Below are 18,540 nucleotides of genomic sequence, written 5' to 3' on the forward strand. Positions count from 1 at the left end.
GCTTGCCTCTGGGTTCTTCCCATCAACTCTTCCACACCTGCTAGCACAGGTGCTACTGTGCAGTGAAGGGGTATATCAGGCCACTTGGTGTCTTCCTGTGTCTGTTGCCATCCCTGCCCTCCCCTTCCGATTATCCCTACCTTTTGTTCTTTGTAGCTGCTTATCTAGACTGTTATGTGAATGTTCTGGTGGTTCAGTTATGGAACCCTTTCTCCCTTCTGTGAAGTGTTGGGGCTATTTGACCTTGGGATAATATAGTGCTGGAGGGATTGAGGTCTGTTCAAAATGTCCTAGGTAGGTTCCTCTGCTTCAGCTGCTAATTAATCTGCAAGCTGGGCAAATAGCCATATCCCTGCTTCCGTTCCCAGACTGGATACCCAGGTGTCCTGTGAACTTGCTTCCTGGAGCTGCTGTAACTAAGTGCCAAATCTGGTTGGACTAAAGCTAGAGATTATTGTCTCTTGGGTCTGTCTCATGGTTTAATCAAGGTTCTTGCTGCCACAGCCACTACAAGAGCTGGGGAAAGGTGTTGCAAGTCTACATCTGATAGCATTCTGGGCTCCTATATGCATTGTTTCAGACTTCAGAGGGCACACATTAAGTCCTCTGTGCATGTTTCTAAATTTCTCTACATGAAGACTATCTATTGGATCAGAGGTCACTGGGAGCATCATTTTGTCACTATAAAGGACCACGTCTCCAAAGGTTATGAGTTACTGGGGCTTAACTTCAACATATATATTTTTGGGACGTAGTTGGAATCACAAGGTGTAAAAAAACTCGTTTCCCCAAGCCAACTGTTATTTACAATACAGGAATTTTCTTGAGGGCTTCTGCATCTACTTGAGATCAGGTTTTTATTCCTTTTTCCCTAAGCCATTGCTTTTTGCTCCCGACCCTAGCAGGACTGTTTCCTGCGGTCCTCCGGTAGGTAGGGGGCGCAGCATTTCCGCTGTCTCTTCCAGACCGGAAATTTCTTCCCCGGGTCGGACGTGACTTAGGAAAGTGGAGAGCCTGTGTCGCGCATGCATCTTTTGGTTTTGACTCAATGGCGGGCAGCTGGTCAGGCATGCTGCAGACTCTGCAGGCAGTGGACACGGAACTTACTGCGGACTCGGTGGAGTGGTGCCCAGTAGATGGTTGCCAGCAGCTGATGGCCTGCGGAACCTACCAGCTGCGAACGCCCGAGGACCAGGTGCACGCCTGGGAGGGTCAGGCCGGGGCAGAAGGAGAGGGACTACTGGCCTCCATAAAAGGCCTAAATCTGTGAGAACTAATGGCAAAGTAAAGTGGGACCTTTCAGGACCATGCCTATCTCCGGAAGGTTTCTCTGAACTTGCGAAACCAAGTGGGATTGTAGCCATGTAACTGCAGGCAGGTCCGTCCGGGCGGTCCTGGCTGTACTGGCTCCGGGAGAGCTCCCCTGTTCATTGAACACTTGGAGGAAAAGAGATTATTTTCTCAGAAACTGAGAGTTTCCACTTCGGTCAGAAGCTAGTCTCTGCTCTGGCCCTTCTTTTTGTTCTAGTTTTGTTTTCCATCCTTTGTGATCTCGGTATCTGTTAAGGTAATCAGGAAATATGTATATTCTGTAGCCTGCCCTGGATGTCAACGAGCCTCAAGTTCGTTTAGGTCGTCTTTACCTGTACAGTTTCAATGAGGACAACACGACTAAACCTCTGGTTGAGGTCCATAGAAGGGATTCTTCTGCCATCCTGGACATGAAATGGTAGGATACAGGTAACCCCACCTGGTCTGAAAGCCTGGATGATGCCTTAAGGGATCTTCACGGAAACAGGGAACTGAACTCTGGGCTCCATCATTTGCTGCCCTTAGGAGGTAGAAAGCCCTGCTTGACATTTCCCTGGTCAGTTTCCCAAACCCAGACTCAGGATTAATCTGGGATACAATATGAGGTCCAGGTTTATAATCTGGAAAGCCTTTGGAGACAGAACAGTTGGCTCTAACCTCATTTGAGGAAGGAAATATAACACATCACTGGAGTTCATGATGTTCCTCCAAGCCGTGATTGTATTCCTGCGTTCTCCCATCAGGTGCCATATCCCAGTGTCTGGCCACATACTTTTAGGCTTGGCAAATGCCAGTGGATCTGTAGAGCTGCTCCGCCTGACAGAATATGAGGTCAGTGATGGGTCATGCTTTAATGGGAAAGGGACCTTAGTGGAGAGTGTTGATGAGGGCTCTGTACTGATGGAGCCATTTTCCTAGGCTGGTCTCTTCCATGATAGACTTTGTTATAAGTGTTTTAAGAAATTATAGAGTCTATTTTAAGTTATACGGGGTTCTGGTGAGATAAGATCACCTCAAGTATCCCAAAAGAAGGTTGTCCACAGGTCTGGGTTTCTGTAGGAACTGCACTGCAAGCATGTCTGGGGATTATACAAAGGCTAAGAATACCAGTAAATCTCTCATGTGAAAAGGGTCTCCCCCCTCCCCTTCTCCCTCTCTCCTTTCCTCCCTTTCCCTCTCCCTCTTTAAAAAAAAGAAAGGGGGTCTTTCTCTTTAAAAAGATTTTGTTTTTATTTTTAATTGTGTGTCTGGGGTTTCTGAGTGTGAGTGTCATGCCCACAGAGGCCAGAAGAAGGTGTCAGGTCCCCTGTAGCTGGAGTTTCCATGGCTTCAGGTGCTATCCTGTGCTTGATAAGTGGCAAGAGCTCACTCTTAGAGGAAATGTTAATTCTGGGCTGAGGGTGGAGCCTAGTGGCAGACTGCTTGCCTAGCATGCATTGAGGCCTTGAGTTCCACCCCTCTAGCACTATTAAAGCATAAATAACACCAAAAACCCAGGTAAGGCAGAGCCTGCCTCTACTACCAGTATCTGCAGAGTTGCCATGAAAGGATTGCTTGAACTTGAAAGTTCAAGATGAATATGAGCAACATAGGGAACCCCGTCTCAAAAACAAACAGTAGCTGGTGCATGTTGCTCATCCAGGGAATGGAGGTTTGCCTAGACAAGGGTGTCCCTTTTCTTTCCAGTAGAACAGTTACACCCTACAACCAATATCCAGCCTTACCCTGGAGGAGAGAAGTCTGTCCTTGTCCCTAGATTGGTCAACAGGGAAACCTGGAAGGTAAGAGTCAGGTTTGGTGGGGGGTCTGAGTCTCCAGAGGAACAATGCCTGTTTCTATTTCAGGAAGAATTAAAGCTACCTTCTGCTAGTTTGGTTCCTAAAACCTGGGTGTACTATCAGTCCTATCCTTAAAAACAGAAAATCACAGCATTTTGAATAAGTAGTGATGATGCCATAATCAAGAGAAGCCAGCCGGGGTTTTAGTGACAAATTATGTGATAGTTTCATCCTTTACCAGATACCAAGAGGCTCTCTTGGAGGTATGGTTATATGCTGCCTGAGAAATGTCTCCTACGGCATATATGGGAACTCGAAGAGAATGTTTGTGATGGTTCTTTCTTGTAATGCTAGCATTCAGGAGACTGAGACAGGTGGATTTCAAGTGTAAGACCCACCTAGGCTACTTGGAACCCGTCTCTAAAACAAATGAAAACAGAAAAGGATGGTGAGTAGAGTTTAATAGGCTCTCCTTTGGCTACTGGGTTCTAGGGCCAGAGACCAGCCCTTGAAGATCATTAGCAGTGATTCTAAGGGGCAGCTGCATCTCCTGATGGTTAATGAGGGAGCGGCTGAACTGCAGCTCGTGGCTTCATGGCCAGCCCATCACTTTGAGGCCTGGATTGCTGCTTTCAATTACTGGCGCACAGAACTCGTGTATTCAGGTGAGTTGGACCTCGGTATAGTCATCTCCATGAAGACTTGTTAAAGACAGGGAGAGGAGAAGATGGGGCTAGGCCAAAACTGTGGTTCAGAATATGTGAGGCCTTAGGACTGTCTGTGGAAGGTACATCCTCTGGTCAGCACCTATGGCTGCCCCACGTCCCACTTCTGTAGACTCACAGATTTTAGGTTTGTCCTTTTCTAGATATAGCTTCCCTTCCAAAAGGAAAGAAAGCATGAGGGAAATAGGTAGGTTTCCTGTTTTTGAATGGTTTATCACTTTGGTGCTATTTATATGAGAATGAGAAATTAACAGAATTGGGTGACTTCTCTCCCTGGTGGAGGAGCTAAGTCATGTGAGCCGGGAAGGGCTGGCTTAAAAAAGACAGAATAAAATTTAAAATACTTGAGATTCCCAGGGCCAAGTATGTCTAGTCCCAACTTTCTTTTTTGGTCTTTTTTGTTTGGTTGTTTGTTTTGTTTTTGTGTTTTTGAGACAGAGTGTCTCTATGTAGCTTTGGCTGTCCTGGAACTCATGTAGTATGGCCTGGAATTCACAGAAGTCCGCCTGCCTCTGCTTCTGGAGTGTTGGGATTAAAGGTATACACCATGCTTTTGGTTCTGTTTCTAGTGAGGAGCCTGCACCAACACTATCTTCATCAGCTCAGTTCATGTCTAATCTCTCATGGACTCCAGCACTTACCATGATTATTATTATATACATAACGCTGATTTTTATTTTTCAGGGGTAGATTCCAATCTGTGTCATTTGCTATTATACACTTGAACAAATTTTCTAAGAACCATGAAGAGTTCATTTTTGAAGGTTTTTTCCCCCACCTATTTTTTTAAGTTCTTTAATTCTAGGATTAGTTCTACCTCTTTATTTACTCTCAGGAACTTACTGAGTTTGCCATGGAGGCTCACTCTGTAATCCCAGTACTTGGGAGGCTGAGAAGGGAGGATTGCTGTTATTCTGATGATAGACAGAACTACACGTCCAGCCATACTGTCTCAAAACAAAGCCAAACACAATAACCTTTATTTCCTCCAGCCAAAAATAATTGAAACAAAAACCAAACACACAACTCTCCTCCAAGCTAAAAAACCAAAACCAAAACCAAAACCAAACAGACACACGAACAGAAATATCAGCAGTTTATGTAATAGGGTATCTTAGCAAGCAGCCTGTTCTCTCCAAGCCTACGTTGACGGGGAAAGTGGAAGACATGTGAGAGCAGGGAACGGCATGGAGGTCAGAGGTGTGGTAACGTTCTGGACAAAGAAGGAAGATGAGTGTGCCCGGGAACTGTAGGCGAGGAGTGGCCCCACAGCAGGTGCGCCCGGTGTGAGGGAAGAGCAGCCAGCACAGCCACAGCGCGTGAAGATAGAAGGGCTTGCCACCACCCGCAAGGCCTGGGGCTTTGCACACTCAGAGGGACTGGAGTGAAGTAGAGCAACTGCAGAGAAGTGACATTTTCTGAAGGGACTGGAGTGAAGTAGAGTAACTGCAGAGAAGTGACATTTTCTGATTTACAGACTGAAGTTTAAGAGGATCTCTGGTTAAGTATAAATTACAGAACAGAAGGGCAGAGCCTGGGACCTGTTAAGCAGAGGAGGGTAGGAGTGGCTTTACTGGGGTCCATGTAGATGACACAGTGCTTAAGTGCACTGGCTGTTTTTGCAGAGGACTCAGGTTCAGTTCTCAGCATCTATGTGGCAGCTCACAACTGTCTGTAACTCCAGTTCTAGGGAATCCTTTTCTGACCTCTAGAGTGGTAAAGAGTGCTTTGATCTTCTACCCTGGTTCCCTCAATTGGAAGATAGAGTGCCTAATGGTTTTTTTTGGTGCTCTAACCATGGTACCACACAGGAAAGGCACCTAAGATCTTTCTTGCAGACTCATTGCCATTATCATGGTTGATGGACTTCTCTGTCTTTCCACAGGAGGAGATGACTGTCTTCTGAGAGGCTGGGACACCAGGATTCTTGGCACACCTGTCTTCACTAGCATAAGGTAGCTGGTCAGCTTGGGCATGGCCCCTCCATGCTCCTGTCTTAGGACATTTCATCCTCTACCTTGCTTGTTCCGCTTTGCCTACAGACACTCCATGGGCGTGTGCAGCATCCAGAGCAACCCCCATCAGGAACATATACTGGCTTCTGGAAGGTGAGTCCCTGGGGTGGGTCTGCTGCTTTGTGCATTCCGCAGCTCCTCTCCACAAGGATTCAAGATTGAGTCCGAAGCTCTCAACCAACCCACAGTTCAGGTATCTGGGTCCAGAAAGTGGGGCTTACCTATGTCCTTAAAGATAAATGAGACAGGCAGTTTGTGCAGGACTTTAACCCCAGCACCAAGGAGGCAGAGGCAGGTGGATCTCTATGAGTTCCAGGTCAGCCAAAGCTTTATAGTGAGACCCTGTCTCAAAAAAAATTAGTGGGGCCAGGCGGTGGTGGCGCACGCCTTTAATCCCAGCACTCGGGAGGCAGAGGCAGGCGGATCTCTGTGAGTTCGAGGCCAGCCTGGTCTACAAGAGCTAGTTCCAGGACAGGAACCAAAAAGCTACGGAGAAACCCTGTCTCGAAAAATAAAAAAAAAAAAAATTAGTGGGGCAGGACTTGGGAGGTGTTTGACACCACAAGGTCTTAGGGACAATATGAGCGTGGGCTTTCCTGTATGTCAATGTCTGGTACATGGTTCTAGTTATGATGAGCATGTTCTGCTTTGGGACACTCGGAACATCAAGCAGCCGTTGGCAGATGTGCCAGTGCAAGGAGGCGTGTGGAGGCTCAAGTGGCACCCAGTCTACCACCACCTACTCCTGGCGGCTTGCATGTACAACGGCTTCAAGATTCTCAACTGCCAGAAGGCCATTGGTAAGTGGGAACGTAGAGCTGGCCTCAGGGTAGGGAATCAGTTTTTTCTCCACAGACCACACCCAGAACATGCCACAGCCCCGCCCTGTGCAGCACTGGACTTCAATTTCAAGAACCCACTTTCACCCTGATTTCCTCATGGCCAGATCTGCTGTTTAAGTTTTCCTGCATTTTGCAGTTCTGACTGCACTGGGGCCCTGTCCAGAAGCATTACCCCTTGTCACATTGCCATTCCTGCCCTGCTTTCTCTTGAACAGCTTGGACTCTGGTCTCCTCGTGTCTCACACGTATTGCCTTCCTCTTGTCCCCTTTCTCACAGAACCTGGTATTAGTTAAGCCTAACTCTACCTGTGGCTGTAGGTGAAGAGCCTCTCTTCTAGGTGTGCTGTAGGACATTCTTGGATTTGCTTGGTGAACCACACCATGAACTAACATTATCAGAACCATTTCTCATCACCCTTTTCTCTTTCCAAGCCCTGCCGCCTTCTCTCCTCCTTCTCCCATCATAGTTTCTCTTCTTTATCTACTCTCCCTCTGAAAAGAAGCACTCTAAAGAACACCTCAGACTCCCATCATTAAATTGCCAGTCCTTAATCACTACTTCCTTGTATCTTTTTAGTTTTATATCTCACTTTTTAAAAAAGATTTTTAATTTTTGTGTGTTTTCAGACAGGGTCTCATGCAACAACACAAGCTGGCTCCAAATTTGATATGTATTTGAAGCTGGTCTTGAACTCAATGGCAATCCTCCTATCTCAGTGTCTTGAATACTGGGACGACAGGAACACATTGTATCTGGTGTCCCTGCTGGTTCTTGAGGATCACTTTTACCAGTTGTCTCCTTGCTTCTGAACTCTGGACCGGCTCTGTCCTTAATTGTTGGGGACCCTTCCCCAACCTCCTTGGTTATGGATGACCTTGGGTAGTGCCGCAGAAATCAGGACACAGGGGATGCAAAGTAGGAGATACAACTGCATACTTTATTGCAAAGCCAGTGCTCTTTTATAATATTCAAATCATGATTCAAACTAGGTTCCCATAATACAGGAAAATAGTTTCATTGACTTGGCTGCAACTAATTTCAAGAGCTTCGTGCCCTAACTAATCTAAACAAAAAGCTCAGTGTTATGGGAAAACCTCTTGTTATAATATAATATATAAAAACACCTCATCAGAAGGCAAACCACAACCTAATCAGAGCCTTTGAACTACAGTGCACATCTGTGTTCTCAAGGACTGACTATTGGCAAGGCATTCTACTGCTGGGAGAGGTTTGCCTCCTCCTGACTTGGTTTGCCAAGCCTGTAAGTGAGAATGCTACCTCAGAGTTTCTATGCAGTTCAAATTCGGCCCTCTACACTTAATGTTCTTTTAAAAACTTACTTTCTCTCTGTCTGTAATGTCTCTTCCATACTGTTGTGGCTCAATACCATTGTAATGTGCACTGGCTTATTTCTGACACTTTCCTCATTTGCCAGGTTGTCTGGGGAAGTTACTAGAAAGAAACTTCTTCTGCAGACCTACTTGGGGCTGCAAGTTCCTAGCCACTGGGCTACAGCCAGAGGCTGTTGCCATTCGTTCCTCACCCTTGCTGTGGTCTTGTTAGCCTCTGTACTCTACGTGTGTTCTCCATTTTTTTCTCTTTTAAAAATATTTTATGTATATGTGCGAGTGCCTGCGTGTATGTATGGGTACTGTGTGCATGCCTGGTGCCTGAGGAGGCCAGACGAGGGCTTAGAAATCTCCGGGACTGGAGTTACCGGCAGTTATCACCTGCCGTGTGAGTGCTGTGAACCCAACTCAGGCCTTCTCCAAGAGCAGCAGGTTCTCTTAACCATCGAGCCATCTCTCTGGCTCTGTGCTCCCCATTTCTTTTCTGTCCTCTTCCGTCTTACTTCTGTGTCCTTTGTGAATGAGTTACACCGCCTTCTAGAAAGCCTTTGCCAAACCCTCCAGTTTGGAAGCCCTTGTTTGTGGGTCGTTTAGACCTGGCTGATCTCAGAGTCACAGTACACATTGCAAAATGCATATCTGGTTTCTTTTCTGCCCACCCATGCACATTTTCATTCTTCTGCAGACAGTGAATGTGTGTGCTGATAGAATGGCTGCTCTTGGTGGAAGCTGAGGGAGACATAAGTGGAGGCTGGTTAGCTTTGAGTAATACTGGTTTTCCTCTCGTCTCTTGCTGCAGAGGAGAAGCAGGACGTGACTGTCTCAATATCCCAGGAAATGCCTAACTCATTAGTGTATGGGGCTGACTGGTCCTGGCTTCTTTGCCATTCCACGAAGCCTAGGTCCACCTGCTCCTTTGATCAGAATGAGATGGGAACCAGAGCTGCAGACCGCTCCAGTCTGAAGGTTGCCGAGGAGCCACCCGTGCCTTTCCATGAACAAGTAGTGGACCACCACATAGATGGCCCTGTTAACACGCCCAGTAGAGCTGAATTGGAGGCTTCTCTCCTTCCAGTAGCAGAGGACATGAAAAGCAGCAGCCAGCTAGACTCCTCTTCCAAGATGTGTGATCTCAGCCTTTCCTCTGGTGGAGGGAATTGTGACAACAGCCTCCTGGCCACCTGCTCCTTTTACAACCATGTTCTCCACCTCTGGAAGTGGAAGACAGAGCAAGCTTGAGGCTGCACTCTTTGCATTTATACTGGATGTGACTTGGGAGTGCTGGCCTTTGAGAATGTCCTTTGTGATTATGTTTTGGCAGTGAATGGGTTTTTTCAGCTCTAAAACTAAGTATCTTGGTATATTTTGACGTTCAGCCCTTCGTTTGTATTTAAGTCCTTGTTTATATTAATTAAATAACTTCAATTTTTTTAATTTTTTAAAAATATTGTAATCATATGTGTGCTTATGTCTGTGTGTGGATTCTGGAAGCCAGAAGAGGGATCTCCCTGGAGCTAACGTTACAGGTGATTGTGAGCCACTATGTGGGAGCCAAATTTGGGTCCTCTGCAAGAATATATGTTCTTACCCAAGAAGATCCTAAACCTTTCAGTTAAAAAAAAAAATTCCATCTGCATGGTAGTGGTGGCACATGCCTTTAATCCTAGCACTCGGGAGACAGAGGCAGGTGGATCTTTGTGAGTTCCAGGACAGCCTGTTACACAGAGAAACCCTGTCTCAAGAAACCAGAAAAACAGCTGAGCAGTGGTGATGCATGCCTTTTAATCCCAGCATCCAGGAGGCAGAGGTAGGCAGATCTTTGTGAGTTTGAGGCCAGCCTGGGCTATAGAGCTAGTTCCAGGGCAGGCTCCATAGCTAGTGAGAAACCCTGACTTAGAGAGGGTGGGAGGGAGGGAGGGAGGGAGGGAGAGAGAGAGAGAGAGAGAGATTGATTTAAAAGCCATGTGGTGGTGCCCACATACCCTTTTTAATCCCACCCTTTGGGAGGCAGAGGCAGGCAGATTTCAGTTTGAGTCCAGCCAGGACTACACAGAAAAACCCTATCTAGAAAAACAAAAAACTGTTATGTATATGAGTGCTTTTCTGTGCTCCATCTATGTGTCTGTGCTCCATCTATGTGTCTGTCTGTGCTCCCAGAGGTTAGAAGAGGATGTTGGATCACCTGACTAACAGCTGGGAGCCACCTTGTGTGCACTGGAAGAGCAGGCAGTACTCAACCCCTGAACCATCTCTAGCCTGTAGCCCCTAAATTGTTTGTTTTTTTTATTATTTTTGTGTGAGTACACAAATTCCACTGTTGGATCTCCTAGCATGGGACCCAGGGATCCAACTTAGGTATCAGTCTTGGTAGTAAGTCACTGAGCTTCTTGTTAGCCCCATAGTCCCTCATTTAAAGTCTCATTTTATCACATTAGAAGCCATTTCCTAAACAAAGGGTTTTTTTTTTTTTTAAACTGGAATGCTATCCAAACACTATTTCCATCTCTGAACTAGTTTTAAAAGTGGATAATAGAATAAAAGGAGGTGTGTAAATATTGTAAGCTGCTTCAGGGAACACAAACTTGGAGTATTTGGCACGGTCGGTATGAGATACTTATAGCATTAATAGCTTGATCAGTTTTCATGTCTAGATAGATGGGTTTTATAGGAACATGTCAGGTGTGCACTGATCAACATTCCATTTTTAATGTCCTATCTGGGAGGAAAGGGCATTGAAATGTGTCTAACCCTCAATAGGATATACAAGTGTTTTGAAGAGAAAACGGTGTTTTGGTTTTTTCTTTTAAATATTGGGCATCAAATACAGGAACTGCACATACTCGAGGACTTACTATTATCCATCAGTGAACTGTACTCCTAGCCTCACTACCTTTTCCTTCCCCATGCCTCTGTAGTCCAGGCTGGTTGACTTCCAACTCTTGGAGCCTATATACCTAAGCTTCCCAAATGCTGAGTTCATAGGTATGAGATACTATGCCCTTGTCTATTCTATTAATATAGGGCCTTAGCCAGGAGTGGTGGTGCATGTCTTTAATCCCTGCACTCAGGAAACACATGAAGGTGGATCTCTGAGGTTGAGGCCAGCTTGGTGGTCTACATAGCGAGTTCCAGGACAGCCAAAGATGTGCAGAAAGACTCTTGTCTCAGAAAGAAGTCTTCCTTTGTAGCCCTGGCTGATCTGAAATTTGTAATCCCTTCCTAGTCTTTAAGTGTTGGACTGCAAGTGTGCAACACTATGCCTTGTTTTTGCTTGTGTGTGTACACATATGCCTGAGTGTGGCAGACAGGCCAATCTCGGGTGCCATTCAAGATGACCTTGTCTTTTTTTGAGCCAAGGTCTCTTACTGGGATCTGAGGTTAACTGATTAGACTTGACTGGGCAGCAAGCCCCAGAGATCCTGCTGCTCTTCTGGTGCTGAGATTATAAGCATGGGCTGAAGCTGGGTCTTAATGACTGCATGGCAAGCACTATATGGGCATAGCTACCTCTTGGTCCCTTGCGTTATTTTCTGATGAAATAACTTTTTTTATTTTTTTGATTATCATTAAAGTGATCAATTCTCTGGGTAGTGGTGGTGCACATGTCTTTAATCCCAGCACTTGGGAGGTAGAGGCAGGCGAATCTCTGTGAGTTTGAGGACAGCCTGGTCTACAGTTCCAGGACAGCCAGAGAGAGAAACACAGGGAAACCCTGTCTCGAAAAACCAAAAAAAACCAAAATTCTCAGTTACAGGCCCATTTATTTCAATAAAAGGTATTAAATGTAAGGGTCAGCTAAGTCTTAAAGGGACATATAACATCTGATAAGCTGTATCGAATCAGGTCCACTGGTCATGAAAAAGCAGTTTGGCATTGATTGCTCTCCTCACTTGTATCTTTAGGTTTTCCTTGGGGATACTTACTGCTCTCTGACTTGGAGCCAGAGGGGTACCCAGACCTGACTCGGTTGGAATTTGTGATGGACTCTGTAGCTACTGCATGGATTCTGCCTTGCGGTCCACTTCAGTGACTTGATTCAAAACACACATTGCACGAGTTACCAAAGGCCTTTAATAGAAGTGCACAAAGAAGCTGCCCCTCCTTTTTGAGACACTCTGAATCGAAGGCTTGGATTGTCTCTACTTCATAGGCAAACTTTTGGTCTCTGTCAGTTTTCTAGCGTGGGAAATTCTTAGGATACAACTGGAATAGCTTGCCTTCCTGTGTGGGCTCAAAGCCATATTTCTCCAAGTTGTTAGCATCAAAAGTCCCTTCTTTAAAGTCTTTTTCAATAGCAGGCGCCGCTGTTTCCAGGAAAAGCGCTTTGGCGGTCAGGGGTGTATCTACGCCCGCAGGAGCTTGGTAATTAACATAGGGCTTGAGCTTGAAGCCGGTCAAGTCCGGGACGACAAATTCTGGAACCATTTCCCTTATCTGCACAAACTTCCCATTTGAGGCATAGATGCCCGTTCTCTTAGCACCTCGGCCCTTGTTGAAGGTGCGTGGTCCCCGCTTGCTTGTCCACTTGCTCATCCTGTCCGCTCCCCGCACCAGGCCTTGAGTCACCGCGGTCAGGAAACCCATGCCGGGCTCTGCAGAAGACAGCTCTGAAAGAACAAGGCAGTTGAGGGGGCCAATCAGAGCCAGAGGGACTCGGCATCCTAGAACTCACGAGCAGAGAGTGCTGTGGGCCCTGCGGGTGCAGATGACCCAAGACCCCAAAAGTGGAGACTACCCCTAATCCTGAAAGATCCCGGACCCTGAAGAACTCCGCAGGGGAGGCGCCAAATGGAAACGCACAAACCGACCTGGGCAGATGGATCTCGAGCTCGGCCCGCAGGTCCCTTGTCGCTTCCGACTTGAGAACGCTCAGACACCAATCCCCCGACCCAAGTCGTATAAAACTACCACTGCAAAGTCCACCCTTGCGTTTCCGGCCGTCGACGGGGCCAGCCACTCCGCAGCAAGAGCCTCGCGGATTGGTCGCCAGCGTGCCCAATACCCAGCCTCAGCCGCGCAGAACCGGATGTGGAGCGCGCGCGGCTATGCATGTTCATCCTGCGCCGCGAGGTGGCGATCTAGGGCTGGCCTGTGCAGAGATCGCTCTTGGCCCTCGTCAACCCCGCGACCGGACGTTCACAACCGCGGCGCCGAAGGTCGGCTGCCGGACTGGCGCAGGCGTCATGGGTGCTGCCCTAGGTCTCGGGGTCGGGGCTTGTGGACCCTTCGAGTCACTACCGAGCTGTGGCTTCCGGGACTGACGCGCTGTTGGGGACTAGGCCAGTGAACAGCGGTCTGGCGCGTGGCCAAGTCTGCTTGGGTCCTAGTGGCCCTCTAGTTAATCATCCTTGATCCCAACACACCCACCGTGCCTGCGCTGCACGTCCACACGCTAACCGCTGTGACTGGCCCCCTCCTCGCCCTTCACGCTTCTCCTGGATATCATGCCCTCCTTTTCCCTCCCTCGCTGTCAAGGCTCCCATGATCACTCCTAGGCTATAACCACCTTCCCGTCCCTCACCCCTCCTAATGAGAGACCCCTTTTGGGCTGTGACCCCTGTTGGCCCAGATCTTTCTTGAGCTGTAAAGCCTCCACGCCCCATCCCTCGTCTCTCCTCTTGGCGATATCAAGGCTCCCGGGTGAGGCTCACCCTCCAGTCGGTCACCCCCTCCTAGTCTCCCTCCAATGAGCTTGTTGTTCTCCGCGTTCCTGAACCACTCTCTTATCTGTACCGCCAGTCTCAAGCTCTCCCACCTCCCCTCCCTGAACTGTCTGCCAACTTACACTTCTGCTCTCCTCCCCCACTCCAGCCGCTGTCCCTTTCTGGGTGGTTGCTTGATCCCTGACTGTCGCTCAATTCTCTGCCTTCCCCCACCCCCCGCCACTCTCATTCCCACCCCGAGCCACAGTTATGGGTTCCCCTTAGACCACGTGAGAGCTGTTTACAGGAGACGGAAGCACACAGAGAGCCGACGCTTCTGGAAAACAACTTGTTTTGGAGCACAGAGTTCTCGAGTCCCTTCCAATAAGAGCGTTTGACTTGGAAAGGAGCTGGCAAGGCTGGAACCACAGCTGTCCTGCTGCAAAGGTTCAGGGAGAGCAGCTTGGTCTCAGCCTGTCTCCTTTTCGCCCTCCACATTGCCCTGCTTTCTTTCAGTCATGCAGAAAGACGAAGGTGTCTGCCTTAAGGTAGGTAGACCAGGCGTGGGTGGGAACATTTCCAGAGGACAGAAGAATCCTTTGCCTCAGGTTTCTACAGAAGCTCCTAGAAGACCAAGAAAATGTGGGAATGGTGACTTAATGTGTTTCACTATCAGAGCTTTGACACTTGTTACTGACAGGCTGGACAATGGAACCTGGCTGTTAAGTCATTACTGAAGCCTTATTTTCTTCCCTTAAAGTAGCAGTTGTTACTTCCTGCTTTCTTACAGAACTTTGGTATCTGAGGTCTTTTTCTCAAGTCAACATGTCCCAAAGGCCTTTATTAGAAGTAGTATTTTGGTGGTTGTTTTGTTTTGAGACAGGGTTGATCTACACATCTCTAGTACTCTCTGTATAGACCAGACTGGCCTTGAACTCACAGAGATTGTCCTGCCTCTGCCTCCCAAGTGCTGGGACTAAAGGTGTGTGCCACTATACCCCACACCTCCATTTTTAAACCAGAATAGTGGACCCATTAGAATAACCGTAAAAGCTAGACTGGCTGAGGTGGTACACTGTGGTAGACTGTGTATGCAGGCAAGTGTTTTTCCTTGGATAAGGCAAGCTCAGAGGAAAGTAGAAGGTGCGGTTGGGTGCTTTTGTACACCCCAGTCTTGAGAGCTGAGCTGGAGTAGAGGAGAAGGGAAGTTGAGTGCCTTAGTTTTGAAACTAAAAGCGTACTGGCTGTACATTGCACAATAGAGCACATGCAATATTGATCCCACAGATTGTATTGCTTGGTGGGATAACAGTGCTTGTGTAAATGCACCCTGTGACAGTCACTCAATGTTGCAGTTACCTAAGTCCCATACTTATTGGGACATGTTCTTCCCTCCCTTAACCAATACTCAGCTATTTGTCTCCTGAACTAAGATCACAAGGCTGTTTTCTAGGTGACCCACTTACTCTGTTCTGAGGCAGACCTATGCCTTTGGGGTTCCTTCCTGAGTGGCCTTCAGCTCTCCTTGGGTCTTTTGGCAGGGACTGCTGAGTCTGAGACTTGTTTGTTGTTTGTTTTTAAAGCTAGGCTTTGGTCCTTGGCAGTTAGGTAGAAGCTGCAAAGGATGAGTAGGTGGGTGCTGGCCCTATTCAGTTCCTGACTGCTGCTCGAGAAGACGAGGTAGGTGAGGACTGGAGGACCGAGGGACAGCTGCAGGTCAGATTTCTTCTGTCTTTAGCATTTGGGAGTGGTGTAGGAGGTCCTTCTGTCTATGTGTTGCTTTTATTGGTTAATGAGTAAAGAACTGCTTTGAGCCTATGGCAGGGAAGAACAGAACTAGACAGGGAAAGCTAGGCTGTATGGTGGGAGAAAGAAGGGTGGAGTCAGAGAGAAGCCATGGAGTGGCCAGAGACAGACACTGGGAACTTTACCCGGTAAGCCACAGCCACGTGGCGGCGATATACAGATGAATAGAAATGGGTTAAGTTAATGCAAGAGCTAGCCAATAAGAAGCTAGAGCTAATGGGCTAAGCAGTGATTTGATCAATACAGTTTCTTTGTGATTATTTCGGTCTAAGCTAGCTGGGCAGCCAGGAACCAATAAGCAGCCCTTTTCCAATAGATTGGCTTCCAACGTGGTGGACTAAATCATGTAACCCTCCCCACCATGAACCAGCTTCCCCTGTTGGCCACTCATTCACCCTTATATCCTGAGCCCTTGCTCTCCTGCCTCCTTCCCTTCCTTGGATAACTGAAGTCCTGCAGTGGCTTCCTGTAGACAGCAGGGGGGTAGAGGCAGAACCTTCCTTCCATTTCTTCTTTGGCATGTGAACTGATTTTAGATATCTCTAAATCCCAATGAATCTTCCCTTGGGGTTTCTTTTTGTTCTCCATCTTTTTTTTTGTTTTTAAAACTTGGTCTCACTGGTTGTCTAGGCAGGGCTTGAACCTCTTACTCAGCCTTTCAGGTAGCTGGGACCAAAATGAACGTGAGTGTCAGTAACTTCACACACTCTTAGGAGTGTCTGAGCATTCTGAATGGGCTCTCATGGATCTTGGAATTTGCAACCCTGGTCCTATTGGTATCCAGAGGGTTCCAAGAGATGACTTTGACCTCCCCAGGCCTTCTTCTTGAGGACTGGAGAGCTGGAAGTTGTTACATTATCATGCATGGCAGTTGCCAATAGCATAGCTACTCTGCCTACTCATCCCAGTGCCAAAGGAGACATGTTGCTGCTTTTCTGTTTTTGCAGTTGCGCTCAGAGGGTCTTGGCACCCCTGACAAGATCATTTCTCTAAAATTAATATATATATATATATACATATATATGTATATGTGTATATATATATATAATATTTCTCTCTGTGTGTATGTGTAGCTATGCAAATGTGATGGCATGAATGTGGAGGTCAGAGGACAATTTATGGAAATCTGTTCTATCCTGACACCATATGGGTCTCCTGGATTAAACTCAGGTCATCAGACTTGGCAGTAAATGCCTTCTCCACCGAGTTGTCTGGTAGGCTCCATTTCTCAAAAATCTTCAGGGCTATTGACTTTCCCCTTAGCTTCTGAGCTTACTCTTGTTCTCTGACCAAGCCCAGGCTGAGCAACTGGGTACCCTGTCTGTTCTCTCCTCAGGCTGGCTATTGTTTGGGGAGTACCCTGAGCTCCTGGGGGCTGCATTTCATGGAGGAGTCTTCACAGTTCACCATGGTAATCACTATGGGCTTCCCAGGGACTGGTCTGTGATTGGCCTGTGGCTGTGTTTGGCCCTACTGACCCTATTATCTATCTCCCATCCGGTGTAGCTGGTCGGGATTGGAATCGGAGCCCTCATAACACTGGCCTTTGTTAGCGTTGCCATCTTTTTTGTGTACAGAAGGGTGAGCAGATTGCGTAAGTATCTTCGTTTGGACTCTGGCTGAGCAGTGGGACGGAGTGGGGTTCTGCATTTGTGTCTTACGAGGTACTTGGAGCTCCTGGGAGCTTCCCTCAAAGCCTTGTTGAAATATGGTCACCTCCTAAGGATCAGGTTGAGGTTCCCAGTCTGTCCCTACCTTTTTCTGCTCTTTCCAAAGCTAGGATCCAGTAAGGACAGAAGTCCCGACTCTGCTAATTTGAGTCCCCAATGTCACTGCTGACACCTGCTGTCTGAGCAGCAGCCGGGGATAGGGCATTCGGGAGCATGGTTTCTTGTCAGCGCCTTCAAGGCCTGTCTTGTGCTGGTTCAATTGTGTTCACTGCCTACCCATTCAAGACTGTATTCAGATCCCTGCCTTCTCACCATGCCCCTTCCCTCCTCTCACAGGACAAGCAGAGCCCACTCCTCAGTACAGGTTCCGGAAGAGAGACAAAGTAATGTTTTATGGCCGAAAGATTATGAGGAAGGTAACTTGTATGGAAGCCCTGGGTTGCACAAGGTGGAGGTGGTGAGAGTCTCTTTCTCTCTCTCTTTAAATAATTTATTTATTATATTTATTTAATGTGCATTTGTGCTTTGCTTGTGTGTATGTCTGTATTAAGGTGTTGGATCCCCTGAAACTGGAGTTATAGGTAGTTATAAGCTGCCATGTGGAAGTTGGACCTGGGTCTTCTGAAAGATCAGCCAGTGATCTCAACCACTGAGCCATTTCTCCAGGCCCCCCATTTTTTTGTTTTTCAAGACAGGGTTTCTCTGTATAGCACTGACTGTCTTGGAACTCACTATGTAGCAGGCTGGCCTTAGACTTAGAGATCTGCCTGCCTCTGCCCTGGGGTGCTGGGATTAAAGGAGTGTGCGCTGCCACTGGGCAAGTGTCTCTTCTGGAATGCGGACCTGCTGCTTCCCAGGCCCTGAGGCTCCTGAGCTGCCTCCTCTCCTCTGGTCCCATGACTCCTGCCACTGGGTACAAGTTTAGGAGATGTTTTAAGTCTTAGTTTAGTTATCTACTTCCCCAGAGGAAGCAATACATTTTTACCTGGAAATCCCTCACTTGGAGTTATGGTGCTGATGGGTTTCTATCTGTCTGGCTTGAAACACCTGAACTGCTTTGGCAAGTGCCAAGGAGAAGGGTACTTTCTGAGTTTCAGGTTTGTGTTAACAAGAAATAGGATAGGAAACTGCTTTCCAGGGACATCCCTGGGTACAGTACGGACAGGCACAGGGGGCATGTGTTTGCTCCAAGGTCAGTGGTCACTGCCAGATTTGGAAGGCTGAGCCAAGGAAGGACTCTACCTAGCTCCTGGGGACCCGGGTGGAGCAGTGCAGTTTCCTAATGGCCTTCTTTGTCCTAAGGTAAAAAGCCCTCTTTTCCATATGGGGTTCTGAATCATAAATGTATGGTCCTCCTGCACTGAGGTTCAGGAATTGGTGGCCAGGAATAAGAAGGCTAGT

The 18,540-nt window shown here is 47.5% G+C and overlaps 3 protein-coding genes across 7 annotated transcripts in view; 2 read left to right on the plus strand and 1 right to left on the minus strand.

Annotated features, from left to right (window-relative positions):
• Positions 1-1,048: 1,048 nt before the first annotated feature.
• Dph7 (diphthamide biosynthesis 7) lies at positions 1,049-9,515 on the plus strand. Its single transcript, XM_041674730.1, is given in 9 exon segments — positions 1,049-1,195; positions 1,596-1,729; positions 2,055-2,142; positions 2,998-3,092; positions 3,582-3,754; positions 5,700-5,769; positions 5,857-5,922; positions 6,457-6,629; positions 8,821-9,515. Coding segments are annotated over 9 exon segments (1,386 nt in total). The 3' UTR covers positions 9,261-9,515.
• Positions 9,516-12,073: 2,558 nt separating this feature from the next.
• On the minus strand, positions 12,074-13,898 carry Mrpl41 (mitochondrial ribosomal protein L41). Of its 3 annotated transcripts, none has more exons than XM_041674783.1 (2): positions 13,807-13,898; positions 12,074-12,628 (listed from the first exon to the last, which is right to left on the minus strand). In XM_041674783.1, exon 2 carries the CDS (start codon positions 12,603-12,605, stop codon positions 12,198-12,200), a length of 408 nt encoding a protein of 135 aa, XP_041530717.1. In that variant the 5' UTR covers positions 12,606-12,628; positions 13,807-13,898; the 3' UTR covers positions 12,074-12,197. The 3 variants fall into 3 exon arrangements, with proteins under 3 accessions (XP_041530717.1, XP_041530718.1, XP_041530716.1); XM_041674784.1 differs by lacking the exon at positions 13,807-13,898 and adding an exon at positions 13,673-13,795; XM_041674782.1 differs by lacking the exon at positions 13,807-13,898 and adding an exon at positions 12,830-13,036.
• A 136-nt stretch (positions 13,899-14,034) lies between these two features.
• The window catches only part of Pnpla7 (patatin like phospholipase domain containing 7), a 73,095-nt gene continuing 68,589 nt past the window's right edge, over positions 14,035-18,540 (plus strand). Inside the window, exons 1-4 of one of the 3 annotated variants that reach the window (XM_041674414.1) lie at positions 14,035-14,211; positions 16,806-16,880; positions 16,976-17,063; positions 17,476-17,555. In XM_041674414.1, coding sequence (XP_041530348.1) covers positions 14,182-14,211; positions 16,806-16,880; positions 16,976-17,063; positions 17,476-17,555 — 273 coding nt within the window. In that variant the 5' untranslated portion in view covers positions 14,035-14,181. Of the gene's footprint in view, positions 14,212-16,644; positions 16,684-16,805; positions 16,881-16,975; positions 17,064-17,475; positions 17,556-18,540 lie in introns of those variants that run through there. The other 2 variants (XM_041674416.1, XM_041674415.1) reach the window with 2 other exon arrangements.

This window comes from Microtus oregoni, unplaced genomic scaffold (assembly GCF_018167655.1).
Source record: "Microtus oregoni isolate MIOR12 unplaced genomic scaffold, Mior012 000025F_ref0000491, whole genome shotgun sequence".
NCBI lineage: Eukaryota > Metazoa > Chordata > Mammalia > Rodentia > Cricetidae > Microtus > Microtus oregoni.

Excerpts from the sequence above, each read along its gene's own strand:
- Mrpl41 (XM_041674783.1), bottom strand. The coding sequence starts at position 12,605 with ATGGGTTTCCTGACCGCGGTGACTCAAGGCCTGGTGCGGGGAGCGGAC.